The 16,206-nt window shown below is 44.5% G+C and overlaps 1 protein-coding gene across 9 annotated transcripts in view; it reads left to right on the plus strand.

The window, feature by feature from the left end:
* Positions 1-15,368, plus strand: part of LOC129695158 (putative eggshell protein) — a 31,986-nt gene extending 16,618 nt beyond the window's left edge. For 3 of the 9 annotated variants that reach the window (XM_055631928.1, XM_055631930.1, XM_055631933.1), the window contains 10 exons: positions 369-389; positions 994-1,017; positions 1,833-1,853; positions 2,456-2,479; positions 5,571-5,591; positions 6,195-6,218; positions 8,899-8,919; positions 10,630-10,650; positions 12,582-12,602; positions 15,208-15,367. In XM_055631928.1, the coding sequence (XP_055487903.1) occupies positions 369-389; positions 994-1,017; positions 1,833-1,853; positions 2,456-2,479; positions 5,571-5,591; positions 6,195-6,218; positions 8,899-8,919; positions 10,630-10,650; positions 12,582-12,602; positions 15,208-15,242 (233 nt within the window). In that variant the 3' untranslated portion in view covers positions 15,243-15,367. Of the gene's footprint in view, positions 1-368; positions 390-993; positions 1,018-1,832; positions 1,854-2,455; positions 2,480-3,631; positions 4,242-5,570; positions 5,592-6,194; positions 6,219-8,898; positions 8,920-10,629; positions 10,651-12,581; positions 12,603-15,207 lie in introns of those variants that run through there. The other 6 variants (XM_055631924.1, XM_055631926.1, XM_055631925.1 and 3 more) reach the window with 4 other exon arrangements.
* The last annotated feature ends 838 nt before the right edge of the window (positions 15,369-16,206 follow it).

Here is a 16,206-nt window from a genome sequence, read left to right on the forward strand (position 1 = left end):
CTTTATGTGAAAAAGATACCCCTCGGATTCCTATTAAATCATTTCCCCTTCACCTTTAAGCTATGTCCTTTGGTCCACGATTCTGCTACTTGCACAAAAGACACTGTGCGTCTACCTGATCTATTCCCCTGGTGATTTTGTACACCTCTATAAGATCTGCCTTGATCCTCCTGTGCTCCATGGAATAGAGACACAGCCTACTCAACCTCTCCCTATAGCTCACACCCTCTAGTCCTGGCAACATCCTTGTAAATGTAAAATGAAAAGCCTGAACCGTATGATCAATGCCATCAGATGAATGAGTAACATCTCTCCAGTCTATGAAATTCCCACCTCTTGCTGATAATGCATCTGTTTTCTGCCCATAGATTACGACAGCTATGGACCAGGTAAGAATTCCATGGATGTGATGTGCAGTCTGGGCCTGTTCACTGCCCTCTGTCAGTTGAATCTCTGGCGGATCTCACTCCTGCCAGTCCAGTGGTCCCAAAACCCCAGACAAATTCAAACTGAAAGCTCTTCAATAAATGCTCCTGCTTGGAGTAAGTTGCACAGATTTCACAGTCGTGGGGATGAGAATGGAAGTGAGCAGGGGTGAGGTTAATGATCACACATTTAACTACACATGTGATATGAAGACTTTACAGCCTGTCCCACAGTGGAGTAGAGTTGAAGAATTTCTGCAGCATTTGTACTGTTTCAGCTAACACCAAATACCAAAGCTTGAATGGAGAAGGCATCCAAGAATCCTGTGGTACTGACCAACTGTCTGAACCTTCAGCTAAACATGTATTCTCTCTGTGAGATGTTAGAGGAGGAAGGACATTGTAACAGGGCTACTTCACCTTACACCCGAGATACACCGAGAGAAGGAATGAATGATACAACCAAACACAAATAGTGTGATCAATGTCATCAAATGACTGACTTATTATCCTTCTGGTCTCTGAAAACCCATTTCTTTCTGGTAACGCCTGTGTTTTCCATCCACAGCCTATGGTACCGACAGTAAATCAGGTAAGAGTTGAACATCCTCCTCACACCATTCCAGACAATGCTGCAAATCACTTTCACACTGTTGTAAGGACAATTATGAAGGAACGAGAGGGGAGCTGGCTGTGGTGGCTTCCAGAAACACATTGAAAGCCATGACACTGGACAGAAAGTGAAATAAACTCCTTTCAGCCACAAACCCGTCTGCAAACATGGTCCATCCATGGCTGACAGGAGAAAATACACATAGAGTCAAAGTCATAGAGTGATACAGTGTGGAAACAGGCCCTTCGGCCGAACTCACCCACACCGGCCAACAATGTCCCAGCTACACTAGTCCCATTGCCAGTGCTTGGTCCATATCCCTCCAAATCTGTTCCATCCATGTACCTGTCTAAATGTTTCTTAAATGATGTGATAGTCCCAGCCTTAACTATCTCCTCTGGCAGCTTGATCCATACACCCACCAACCTTTGTGTGAAAAAGATACCCCTCGGATTCCTATTAAATCATTTCCCCTTCACCTTTAAGCTATGTCCTTTGGTCCACGATTCTGCCTCTTGCACAAAAGACTCTGTGCGTCTACCCGATCTATTCCCCTGGTGATTTTGTACACCTCTTTAAGATCTGCCTTGATCCTCCTGCGCTCCATGGAATAGAGACACAGCCTACTCAACCTCTCCCTATAGCTCACACCCTCTAGTCCTGGCAACATCCTTGTAAATGTAAAATGAAAAGCCTGAACCGTATGATCAATGCCATCAGATGAATGAGTAACATCTCTCCAGTCTATGAAATTCCCACCTCTTGCTGATAATGCATCTGTTTTCTGCCCATAGATTACGACAGCTATGGACAAGGTAAGAATTCCATGGATGTGATGTGCAGTCTGGGCCTGTTCACTGCCCTCTGTCAGTTGAATCTCTGGCGGATCTCACTCCTGCCAGTCCAGTGGTCCCAAAACCCCAGACAAATTCAAACTGAAAGCTCTTCAATAAATGCTCCTGCTTGGAGTAAGTTGCACAGATTTCAGTGGTGGGGATGAGAATGGAAGTGAGCAGGGGTGAGGTTAATGATCACACATTTAACTACACATGTGATATGAAGACTTTACAGCCTGTCCCACAGTGGAGTAGAGTTGAAGAATTTCTGCAGCATTTGTACTGTTTCAGCTAACACCAAATACCAAAGCTTGAATGGAGAAGGCATCCAAGAATCCTGTGGTACTGACCAACTGTCTGAACCTTCAGCTAAACATGTATTCTCTCTGTGAGATGTTAGAGGAGGAAGGACATTGTAACAGGGCTACTTCACCTTACACCTGAGATATACCGAGAGAAGGAATTAATGATACAACCAAACACAAATAGTGTGATCAATGTCATCAAATGACTGACTTATTATCCGTCTGGTCTCTGAAAACCCATTTGTTTCTGGTAACGCCTGTGTTTTCCATCCACAGACTATGGTACCGACAGTAAATCAGGTAAGAGTTGAACATCCTCCTCACACCATTCCAGACAATGCTGCAAATCACTTTCACACTGTTGTAAGGACAATTATGAAGGAACGAGAGGGGAGCTGCTGCTGTGGTGGCTTCCAGAAACCCATTGAAAGCCATGACACAGACATTGGAGAGAAAGTGAAATAAACTCCTTTCAGCCACAAACCTGTCTGCAAACGTGGTCCATCCATGGCTGACAGGAGAAAATACACATAGAGTCACAGTCATAGAGTTATAGAGTTGATGCAGTGTGAAGGGCCATACGGCTCTTCAAGCCAACATCGCCATTCACTGTGATCATGGCTGATCATCCACAATCAGTACCCCATTCCTGCCTTCTCCCCATATCCCCTGACTCTGCTATTTTTAAGAGCCCTATCTAGCTCTCTCTTGAAAGTATCCAGAGAACCGGCCTCCACCGCCCTCTGAGGCAGAGAACTCCACAGACTCACTCGCTCTGTGTGTAAAACCACTAACTTTTGTAAATGGCTTACCTCAGCAAACTTGCTAATCTACCCCCCACATGTACATGTTTCTCCTCTATCCAAATCCTTAATGATCTAGATTAGACCTTCTAACAGTAACGGCTCCAGCACCATATGACAGAATCCCGATGAGTGCCCGCTGGGCTCCCTCAGTCACAGGCCTCTCAGTCCAAAACTGCACACAATACTCCAGGTGTGGTCTCACCAGCGAGAAGCAACCTTCCACCATCACCCTCTGCTTCCTTCCATGGAGCCAATTTGCTATCCATTCACCTATCTCTCCATGAATCCCATGCGATCTAACATTCCAGAGCAGCCTACCATGTAGAGCCTTGTCCAATGCATTACTGAAGTCCATGTACACAACATCTACAGCTCTGCCCTCATCCACCTTCTTGGTCACATCTTCAAAAAATGAATATTCAGAAATCTAACAACATGAGGGAGAGAGTTGCCAGAAATCTCAGCCGGTCGCAGAATGGAAGCATTCTGGAAATCAGCAAAGTTGGACAAAGAGATTGATGAAGAAATGTTAATAAAATGAAAAACCTGAACCGTATGATCAATGCCATCAGATGAATGAGTAACATCTCTCCAGTCTATGAAATTCCCACCTCTTGCTGGTAATGCATCTGTTTTCTGCCCATAGATTACGACTGCTATGGACAAGGTAAGAATTCCATGGATGTGATGTGCAGTCTGGGCCTGTTCACTGCCCTCTGTCAATTGAATCTCTGGCGGATCTCACTCCTGCCAGTCCAGTGGTCCTAAAACCCTAGACAAATTCAAATTGAAAGCTCTTCAATAAATGCTCCTGCTTGGAGTAAGTTGCACAGATTTCATAGTCGTGGGGATGAGAATGGAAGTGAGCAGGGGTGAGGTTAATGATCACACATTTAACTACACATGTGATATGAAGACTGTTCCACAGTGGAGTAGAGTTGAAGAATTTCTGCAACATTTGTACTGTTACAGCTAACACCAAATACCAAAGCTTGAATGGAGAAGGCATCCAAGAATCCTGTGGTACTGACCAACTGTCTGAACCTTCAGCTAAACATGTATTCTCTCTGTGAGATGTTAGAGGAGGAAGGACATTGTAACAGGGCTACTTCACCTTACACCTGAGATACACCGAGAGAAGAAATGAATGATACAACCAAACACAAATAGTGTGATCAATGTCATCAAATGACTGACTTATTATCAGCCTGGTCTCTGAAAACCCATTTCTTTCTGGTAACGCCTGTGTTTTCCATCCACAGCCTATGGTACCGACAGTAAATCAGGTAAGAGTTGAACATCCTCCTCACACCATTCCAGACAATGCTGCAAATCACTTTCACACTGTTGTAACGACAATTATGAAGGAACGAGAGGGGAGCTGGCTGTGGTGGATTCCAGAAACACATTGAAAGCCATGACACTGGACAGAAAGTGAAATAAACTCCTTTCAGCCACAAACCTGTCTGCAAACGTGGTCCATCCATGGCTGACAGGAGAAAATACACATAGAGTCACAGTCATAGAAACATAGAATTAGGTAGGAGTAGAGTTGATGCACCGCCATGATGATCATGGCCCAACTCAGTACGGCTCTTCAAGCCAACACATCGCCATTCACTGTGATCATGGCTGATCATCCACAATCAGTACCCCACTGTTCATGGCTGATCATGCCCCGTTCTCCCCCCCATAACCCCTGACTCCGCTATTTTTAAGAGCCCTATCTAGCTCTCTCTTGAAAGTTTCAAGAGAACCAGTCTTCACCGCCCTCTGAGGCAGAGAACTCCACAGACTGACATCGCTCTGTGTGTGAAAAAGTGTTTCCTCATCTCTGTTCTAAATGGCTTACTCCGTATTTTTAAACTGTGGCCCCTGGTTCCGGGCTCCCCCAACATTAGGAACATGTTTCCTGCCTCTACTGTATCCAAACCCTTAATAATCTTATATGTTTCAATTAGATTCCATCCTTCTAAATTCAAGTGTATACAAGCCCAGCCGCTCCATTCGCTCCATATGACAGTCCCGCCATCCCGATGTTAACCTTGTGAACCTACGCTGGCTCCCCTCAATAGCAAGAATGTCCTTTCTCAAATTTGTAGACCAAAACTGCACACAGTACTCCAGGTGTGGTCTCACCAGTGCGAGAAGCAACCTTCCACCATCACCCTCTGCTTCCTTCCATGGAGCCAATTTGCTATCCATTCACCTATCTCTCCATGAATCCCATGCAATCTAACATTCCAGAGCAGCCTACCATGTAGAGCCTTGTCCAATGCATTACTGAAGTCCATGTACACAACATCTACAACTCTGCCCTCATCCACCTTCTTGGTCACATCTTCAAAAAATGAATATTCAGAAATCTAACAACACGAGGGAGAGAGTTGCCAGAAATCTCAGTCGGTCGCAGAATGGAAGCATTCTGGAAATCAGCAAAGTTGGACAAAGAGATTGATGAAGAAATGTTAATCAAATGAAAAGCCTGAACCGTATGATCAATGCCATCAGATGAATGAGTAACATCTCTCCAGTCTATGAAATTCCCACCTCTTGCTGATAATGCATCTGTTTTCTGCCCATAGATTACGACAGCTATGGACCAGGTAAGAATTCAATGAATGTGATGTGCAGTCTGGGCCTGTTCACTGCCCTCTGTCAGTCGAATCTCTGGCGATCTCACTCCTGCCAGTCCAGTGGTCCCACAACCCCAGACAAATTCAAACTGAAAGCTCTTCAATAAATGCTCCAGCTTGGAGTAAGTTGCACAGATTTCACATCCGTGGGGATGAGAATGGAAGTGAGCAGGGGTGAGGTTAATGATCACACATTTAACTACACATGTGATATGAAGACTTTACAGCCTGTCCCACAGTGGAGTAGAGTTGAAGAATTTCTGCAGCATTTGTACTGTTTCAGCTAACACCAAATACCAAAGCTTGAATGGAGAAGGCATCCAAGAATCCTGTGGTACTGACCAACTGTCTGAACCTTCAGCTAAACATGTATTCTCTCTGTGAGATGTTAGAGGAGGAAGGACATTGTAACAGGGCTACTTCACCTTACACCTGAGATACACCGAGAGAAGGAATTAATGATACAACCAAACACAAATAGTGTGATCAATGTCATCAAATGACTGACTTATTATCCGTCTGGTCTCTGAAAACCCATTTCTTTCTGGTAACGCCTGTGTTTTCCATCCACAGCCTATGGTACCGACAGTAAATCAGGTAAGAGTTGAACATCCTCCTCACACCATTCCAGACAATGCTGCAAATCACTTTCACACAGTTGTAAGGACAATTATGAAGGAACGAGAGGGGAGCTGGCTGTGGTGGATTCCAGAAACACATTTAGACCATGGGCCGAGGTGCTTTTTTGATTCATTTTGTTACCCAAATCACGTATCTACCTGTATTTATAACATATTGTGTAAACATAGTCTAGAAATCATACCTGAGACTCGTCAAGACCAAAACCTGCACATATTTCTTTTAACTATGAGAAAAAGCTCCGAGTAGTAAATGTCCAATCGATGCACGTTTGTCATTGAGTCGGATGCCAACTGACCAATCACTAGTTTTGTTTCATGGGAGCTAGGGAGCGAGCACACTGGGATCATGGCTGCCTCCTAATTAGATCAAAACAATAGCAAGGTTTCGAAGGAATAAAGGCAATGCTAACCTTGGTGATCATTTTACCCTTCTAAACCTACCCCAGTCCAATCACCACTTCACACCCATTTACCCACACCCTCCTTACTGAACAACATCACTTCATCAACAATAAAATAGAGGAGGTGGAGAGGCTTTTCAGAAGACAGAAAAGCCAGAAATCTCCAGGACTCGACAATGTTTCCCCCTCTACTCTCAAGGCCTGTGCCGAACAACTGGCACCGGTCTACACAGACATTTTTAAACCAGTCCCTGCAAACATGTACTGTCCCTGCCTGGTTCAAAGTCTCCACTATTGTCCCTCTACCCAAAAAGGCAAGGATTACTTGTCTTAATGACTACAGGCCGGTCGCACTGACCTCTGTAGTCATGAAGACACTTGAAAGGCTTGTGCTGGCCAAGCTGAAAAATATCACAAACTCTCTGCTGGACCTTCTGCAGTTTGCATATCGGGCCATCAGATCTGTGAATGATGCAGTCAACCTGGGCCTGCACTTCATCCTACAGTACCTAGACTGCCAGTAGGCCTATGCGAGGATCCTGTTTGTTGATTTTAGCTCTGCATTCAACACCATTGTGCCAGAGCTACTACACTCCAAACTTTCCGAGTTGACTGTGCCTGAACCCCTCTGTCAGTGGATCACCAGCTTCCTGACAGACAGGAAGCAGCATGTGAGGCTGGGAAAGCACATCTCGGACCCGCAAACGCTCAGCATAGGAGCACCGCAAGGCTGCGTACTCTCTCCTCTACTCTGTCTACACCAACGACTGCACCTCTACAGACACCCCTGTCAAGCTTCTCAAGTTTGTGGACGACACAACCCTGATTGGACTGATCCAGGATGGGGAGGATCGTCCGATCAGCTGTGAAGGTTATTGGCTGCAACCTTCCCCCCCATTGATGAACTGTACACTGCAAGTGAGTGGGCAAGATCATCTCTGACCCCTCTCACCCTGGCCACAAACTCTTTGAATCACTTCCCTCTGGAAGGCAACTCCAGACTGTCAAAGCTACCACAGCCAGATATATAAACAATTTTTATCCACGAGTAGTTGCTCTACTCAACAGCCAAAAATCTGTAGCCTCCCTTTGTTCTGGTATTTTGTTGGTTCACATGCTTGATCAATGGTGTTTTATCATTAATGTTTTATTATTATTAATGTTTAGTGTTTTCTGAGTCATTCGTAACTGTCACAGTATGTCATGTTGTTACTTGTGGGCGGAGTAACAAGGCAAATTCCTTGTATGTGAATAATTGGCCAATAAACGTACTTACTTACAGTATCTTTCCTATAACTTGGTGCCAATAACTGAACACAATATTCTAAGTGCGGTCTCACCAACGTTTTATACAACTGCAACGTGACCTCCCAACTTCTATACTCAATACTCTGACCGATGAAGGCCAAAGTGCCAAAAGTCTTATTGATCACTTTATCTACCTGTGACTCGACCTTCAAGGAACCATGTACTCCTAGTTCCCTCTGCTTTACAACACTACCCAGAGGCCTAGCATTAACTGTGTAGGTCCTGCTCTTGTCCGACATCCCTAAATGCGACACCTCACACTTCTCTGTATTAAAATTCATCAACCATTCCTCCGCTCACCTGGGTAATCAATCCAGATCCTACACAACCATCTTCACTAACTGGAAAACCATTAACTTTTGTACCATCAGCCAATTTGTTAATCTACCCTGTATGTTCTCATCCAAATCATTGATGTAGATGACAAACAGTAACGGGTCCATGACTGAACCCTGAGGCCCACCACTAGTCACAGGCCTCCAGTCCTAGAAGCAACCTTCCACCATCACCCTCTGCTTCCTTCCATGGAGCCAATTTGCTATCCATTCACCTATCTCTCCATGAATCCCATGCGATCTAACATTCCAGAGCAGGCTACCATGTAGAGCCTTGTCCAATGCATTACTGAAGTCCATGTACACAACATCTACAGCTCTGCCCTCATCCACCTTCTTGGTCACGTCTTCAAAAAATGAATATTCAGAAATCTAACAACATGAGGGAGAGAGTTGCCAGAAATCTCAGTCGGTCGCAGAATGGAAGCATTCTGGAAATCAGCAAAGTTGGACAAAGAGATTGATGAAGAAATGTTAATAAAATGAAAAACCTGAACCGTATGATCAATGCCATCAGATGAATGAGTAACATCTCTCCAGTCTATGAAATTCCCACCTCTTGCTGATAATGCATCTGTTTTTCTGCCCATAGGTTACGACAGCTATGGACCAGGTAAGAATTCCAATGATGTGATGTGCAGTCTGGGCCTGTTCACTGCCCTCTGTCAGTCGAATCTCTGGCGGATCTCACTCCTGCCAGTCCAGTGGTCCCAAAACCCCAGACAAATTCAAACTGAAAGCTCTTCAATAAATGCTCCAGCTTGGAGTAAGTTGCACAGATTTCACAGTCGTGGGGATGAGAATGGAAGTGAGCAGGGGTGAGGTTAATGATCACACATTTAACTACACATGTGATATGAAGACTGTCCCACAGTGGAGTAGAGTTGAAGAATTTCTGCAGCATTTGTACTGTTTCAGCTAACACCAAATACTAAAGCTTTAATGGAGAAGGCATCCAAGAATCCTGTGGTACTGACCAACTGTCTGAACCTTCAGCTAAACATGTATTCTCTCTGTGAGATGTTAGAGCAACAAGGACATTGTAACCCCAGACAAATTGAAACTGAAAGCTCTTCAATAAATGCTCCAGCTTGGAGTAAGTTGCACAGATTTCACAGTCGTGGGGATGAGAATGGAAGTGAGCAGGGGTGAGGTTATTGCGACACCTCACACTTCTCTGTATTAAATTCCATCAACCATTCCTCCGCCCACCTGGCCAATCGATCCAGATCCTGCCGCAATCGTTCACAACCACCTTCACTAACTGGAAAACCACTAACTTTTGAACCTTCATTAAACTTGTTAATCTACCCTGTATGTTCTCATCCAACTCATTGATGTAGATGACAAACAGTAACGGGTCCATCACTGAACCCTGAGGCCCGCCACTAGTCACAGGCCTCCAGTCCGAGAAGCAACCTTCCACCACCACCCTCTGCTTCCTTCCATGGAGCCAATTTGCTTTCCTGTTATTGATACTGTTATTTGTTTTTAAATCTCTGAATGGGCTCGCCCCGCCTTACCTCTCTGAGCTGCTCCACCCATACGCTCCTGCCCGGTCCCTCAGGTCAGCTGCTCCTGGAGGTACCGAGGTCTAGTCGGAGGCTCAGAGGGGATAGAGCCTTCTCTGTTGCTGCTCCGGCACTCTGGAACACCCTGCCGTTGCACATCAGACAGGCCCCCTCACTGTCCATCTTCAAATCCAGTGTTAAAACGCATTTGTACTCCCTGGCTTTTGACCATGCCTGAGGCTTTGCTTCTGTTTGTGGTGTTTTTGATGTTTCTTTATTTTACATGTCTTTTCCTACTATTTCTTTTGATTGTTATTTTTGGTGTGTATTAACTTTTTTGTCAATGATTAGTGATGTACAGCAATTTGTTGCAGCTATGTTTGTTTTTAAAGTGCTCTATAAATAAAATTATTATTATTATTATTATCCATTCACCTATCCCTCCATGAATCCCATGCGATCTAACATTCCAGAGCAGCCTACCATGTAGAGCCTTGTCCAATGCATTACTGAAGTCCATGTACACAACATCTACAACTCTGCCCTCATCCACCTTCTTGGTCACGTCTTCAAAAAATGAATATTCAGAAATCTAACAACATGAGGGAGACAGTTGCCAGAAATCTCAGTCGGTCGCAGAATGGAAGCATTCTGGAAATCAGCAAAGTTGGACAAAGAGATTGATGAAGAAATGTTAATAAAATGAAAAACCTGAACCGTATGATCAATGCCATCAGATGAATGAGTAACATCTCTCCAGTCTATGAAATTCCCACCTCTTGCTGATAATGCATCTGTTTTTCCGCCCATAGGTTACGACAGCTATGGACCAGGTAAGAATTCCATGGATGTGATGTGCAGTCTGGGCCTGTTCACTGCCCTCTGTCAGTCGAATCTCTGGCGGATCTCACTCCTGCCAGTCCAGTGGTCCCAAAACCCCAGACAAATTCAAACTGAAAGCTCTTCAATAAATGCTCCAGCTTGGAGTAAGTTGCACAGATTTCACAGTCGTGGGGATGAGAATGGAAGTGAGCAGGGGTGAGGTTAATGATCACACATTTAACTACACATGTGATATGAAGACTGTCCCACAGTGGAGTAGAGTTGAAGAATTTCTGCAGCATTTGTACTGTTTCAGCTAACACCAAATACTAAAGCTTTAATGGAGAAGGCATCCAAGAATCCTGTGGTACTGACCAACTGTCTGAACCTTCAGCTAAACATGTATTCTCTCTGTGAGATGTTAGAGGAGGAAGGACATTGTAACAGGGCTACTTCACTTTACACCTGAGATACACCGAGAGAAGGAATTAGTGATACAACCAAACACAAATAGTGTGATCAATGTCATCAAATGACTTACTTATTATCCATCTGGTCTCTCAAAATCCCATTTCTTTCCGTTAACGCCTGTATTTTCTATCCACAATACAGACTATAATACAGGTAAGAGTTTAACATCCTCCTCACATCACAAGAATATAAAGGATAGTCCCAGCGTAGACCACTGTGGAGCTCGGGGAATGATGCCACATCTATATCATTGGGATGTAATGTTAAAATTGTACAAGGCATTGGTGAGACCAATTCTGGAGTATGGTGTACAATTTTGGTCGCCTAATTATAGAAATAGAGAGAGTACAGAGGAGATTTACTAGAATGTTGCCTGGGTTTCAACAACTAAGTTACAGGGATAGGTTGAATAAGTTAGGTCTTTATTCTCTGGAGCACAGAAGGTTAAGGGGGGGCTTGATAGAGGTATTTAAAATGATGAGAGGGATATACAGAGTTGACGTGGATAAGCTTTTCCCACTGAGAGTAGGGAAGATTCAAACAAGGGGACATGACTTGAGAATTAAGGGACAGAAGTTTAGGGGTACATGAGGGGGAACTTCTTTACTCAGAGAGTGGTGGCTGTGTGGAATGAGCTTCCAGTGAAGGTGGTGGAGGCAGGTTCGTTTTTATCATTTAAAAATAAATTGGATAGTTATATGGACGGGAAAGGTATGGAGGATTATGGTCTGAACGCAGGTATATGGGACTAGGGGAGAATACGTGTTTGGCACGGACTAGAAGGGTCGAGATGGCCTGTTTCCGTGCTGTAATTGTTATATGGTTATTATATGGTATATTGTAAATAGTTGTGGTCCCAGCACCGAAGGTAAGCTAGCCAAGAACATAAAACAGGATAGTAAAAGCTTTTTTAGGTATGTGAAGAGGTAAAAATGAGTTCAAGACCAAAGTTAGACCCTTGAAGACTGAAAAAGATGAATTTATTATGGGGAACATGGAAATGGCAGATGAGGTACTTTGGATCAGTCTTCACTAAGGAGGACACAAACAATCTTCCTGATGTACTATTGGCCAGAGTATCTGGGGTAACATAGAAACTAGGTGCAGGAGTAGAGGCCATTCGGCCCTTCGAGCCTGCACCATTCGCCATTCAATATGATCACGGCTGATCATCCAACTCAGTATCCCGTACCTGCCTTCTCTCCATACCCCCTGATCCCTTTAGCCACAAGGGCCACATCTAACTTCCTCTTAAATATAGCCAATGAACCATGGCCTCAACTACCTTCTGTGGCAGAGAATTCCACAGATTCACCACTCTCTGTGTGAAAAATGTTTTTTCTCATCTCTGTGCTAAAAGATTTCCCCCTTATCCTTAAACTGTGACCCCTTCTTCTGGACTTCCCCAACATCGGGAACAATCTTTCCGATACAGTTTCTTTCCGATAACGCTCGTATTTTCTATCCACAGGCTACGGTGGCAATAAACCAAGTAAGTGTTTAACATCCTCCTCACACCATTCCAGACAATGCTGGAAATCACTATCACACTGTTGTAAGGGCAATTATGCTGACTGTTTTCCCGATTAAAGCTTCTCATAATATTATAAACTTGTATCTGATGTCCCATCAAGTTTCGATGCTCCAGAGAGGAAACACTCCAAGTTCACCCAACTTCTCCTGGCAGCTATATCATCTAATCCAGGCAGCATTCTGCTAAACCTCCCTGCACCCCATCCAAAGCATTAATTAACTAATTGTTTAACTCCACAGATAACCAGTTTGGCTTTAAAGCTAAACATGGCACTGACTTATGCATACATGCCCTAAAGGAGATTGTAAACAAATATAGAGGCAACAACTCTTCAATCCTTATGTGCTTTATTGATGCTTCCAGAGCCTTTGACTGTGTTAATCACAGAAAGCTGTTTGGTAAAATGAGTCAAAGAGGGGTGCCTGAATACATTGTGAGAATTCTGGCCTACTGGTATGCCCACCAGACTATGTAAATAAAATTGAGCAAATTGGAGCCCCATTTGGGGTTAGCAATGGTGTTAGACAAGGGGGAGTTTTGTCCCCAGTCATTTTTAACCTATATATTGATGATCTGTCTAGACAATTGAAAGCCTGTAATACTGGGTGCGTGATTGGTAATATTTTAGTCAACCATATTATGTATGCAGATGATCTTGTGGTCTTTAGTCCATCTAGCGCTGGTCTCCAGCAGCTCCTTACTATATGTTCTGTGTATGGTGTGGAACATGACATTTAATATAATGCTAGTAAGAGTGCTGTTATGATCTGTAGAACCAAAGAGGATAAATGTCTAAAATATCCTGATTTTAAATTGTCTGACAATAATCTTAGCGTCTGTAATAAGGTAACATATCTAGGGCATATTATTACAGAGCAAATGACAGATGATGAGGATATTTATAGGCAACGACGCATGCTGTATGTACAGGCGGATATTCTCTTGCGTAAATTTGGTGCGTGTGCAGATGTGGTGAAGATGTCGCTATTTAGAGCATACTGCACACCCCTCTACACTGCGCACCTGTGGTCGAACTATGGAAAGACAAGTATGCAGAGACTAAAGGTGGCATATAACGATGCCATGAGAACACTGTTAAGGCAACCTAGATGGTGTAGTGCCAGGAATATGTTTGTGGCTGCAGGAGTCAGTACTTTAGAAGCTATCCTAAGAAATCACATGTATAAATTAATTTGCAGGATAAATGACTCTAAAAATGTGCTTATTGTGGCCTTGTCAAACATAAGGGTTTAGCACTACACGCTACGAATCCCAGTTGTGGAGACACTGGTATCGTTGTCTCGTTGTAGGATATTGATCATTCTATTAATCTGGATTTTTAACTTATGTATTGTGTTTTAATAAATATATAATTTATGATGATTTTATAAGTGACTAGACCAAGTGCAGACCCGTTGGGTCTGCTCCCCCAATGGTGTGATCCCCCAACCCAATATTCCACCATGCACCCGTCTCCTCCAACGGAACTGAGCCCGTTCCTAAATGTAAGATTCCAGCACTCCCCTGCCTCCCTCAGCAGTGGATTAAAAAAAAATTCCAATTACACCACCCCTGCCTGCTGCAGCAGTTCCAATTGCAATACCAATTGGCCCTCCCCCTCCTGTTGAAGCACTTGCTGTGATATTCTATTGAGGTGAAAAGTTCAGAGTGTTCCTGTGTTGCAACTTTGTTTTGAAGTGTGTTGGAAGCTGATAGGAAGGAGTGTATTGGGCATTGTGACATCGCACGATGGAAACAAATCAAAAGGAAGAAAGGCAGCTGGCAGCCGGACGGACGGACGGCAGGCGGCAGCCACAGACTTTTATATAATTGAAAGAATAGAATAATAGATAGATGATAGATAGAAGATATACTAAGATTTTTATATGTACGGCAGCCAGACTTTTATATAATAATAGAATAGATAGATAGATAGATACACTAAGATTTTTATATGTACTTTATGATATTTTTTTAATATGCAATGTATTAAAAAAAAATGTAATGTTGCCCCTTGTCTGGGCCTCGAGTCCGTAATAAAGTTTACTATTTATTATTATTAATACCGTAGAATAGAACTGCACCTTATTCCAAATGGTGGCCTGTCCAAAGTCCTGTAAAGTTGCATTGTAACTTCCTGACTCTTTCTCTCAATTCCCCGACTGATGAAGGGCAAGCGTGCCATTGAGTCTGTGCCAACCAGCGATCCCCGCACACTAACACTATCCTACACACACACACACACACTAGGGTCAATTTACAATCAAACCAAACCAATTAAGCTACAAACCTGTCTGTCTTTGGAATGTGGGAGGAAACCGGAGATCCCGGAGAAAGTATAAGCAGGCCACGGGGAGAATGTACAAACTGTGTACGGACAGCACCCGTAGTCAGGATTGTATCTGGGTTTGTGGCGCTGTGAGGCAGCAACTCTACCACTGTGTCACCGTGCTGCCATGAATGGTGATGTGATCAATATCATTACATGACTGACTTATCATCCATCATCTGGTCCCTCAAAATGCCATTTCTTTCCGTTAACGCCTGTATTTTCTATCCACAGGCTACGGAGCAGACCATAAGACAGGTGAGAGTTGAACATCCTCCTCACACCATTCCAGACAATGCTGCAAATCACACTCACACGGTTGTAAGGACAATTATGAAGGAACGAGAGGGGAGCTGGCAGCGGTTGGATTCAACATCACAATACAAACCATGACAGTGGTCAGGCAGGGGACTACAAGGGAATATAGAACGGTACAGCACAGGAATAGGCCCTTCAGCCCACAAGGTCTCTGCTGAACAAGATGCCGTTAAGCTAACCTACGGCATGAACCATATCCCTCCATTCCTTGCACATCCACAAACCCTTTTAAATTCATAGCCTTCCCCACTGGAGCAACTCCAGCAATCTTAGCCCACTGTGTAATCTGCGATGGGAGAGGGGTTGTGTGGGGGGGGGAAGGGGGGGGGGGGGGGGGTGAAGGAGGGGAGGGTGATGAGAGGAGGGGGAGCCAACGGGGGGTGGAGAGGGGGGCGAAAGAGAGAGGGGGGGAGAGAGAGGAGGCATCTCAGATGTGAGAGGGGGAGGAGGAAAGGGGTATGGAGGGAAGGTGTGAGAGAGTTGGGAGGACAACGGGGGGAGGGGCGGAGGAGGGAGAGAGAGGAGGGGTGTTGATCAAAGAGAGAGGAGGGGGGAGGGAGGGGGGAAGAGGGAGATAGACGGGCAAATGAGATGAGGAGAGAGTGGGGAAGAGAAAAGAGGAGAGGGGGTGAGGAAGAGAGGGAGGAGAGAAGAGAAAGACAAATGGATGGAGAAAGGGGGAAGGAGTAGGTAGAAAAGGCGGTGATATAGGGGGGTTAGAGAGAGGGTGTGGAGGAAGAGTGAGAAGATGGGGAAGATGGATGGGAAGATGGTAGAGGGGGGGGATGAGGGGTAGATAGGGGGTGAGAGAATGGGGGGAAAAGGGGGGGGTGGGAGGGGGAAAATGGGGGGTGTGTGGGGAGGCAGGGAGAGAGGAGGGGTGTGGTTGGGGAATGGGAAGAGGGGTGATGGAGG

Source organism: Leucoraja erinacea, unplaced genomic scaffold (assembly GCF_028641065.1).
Source record: "Leucoraja erinacea ecotype New England unplaced genomic scaffold, Leri_hhj_1 Leri_966S, whole genome shotgun sequence".
Classification (NCBI taxonomy): Eukaryota; Metazoa; Chordata; class Chondrichthyes; order Rajiformes; family Rajidae; genus Leucoraja; species Leucoraja erinaceus.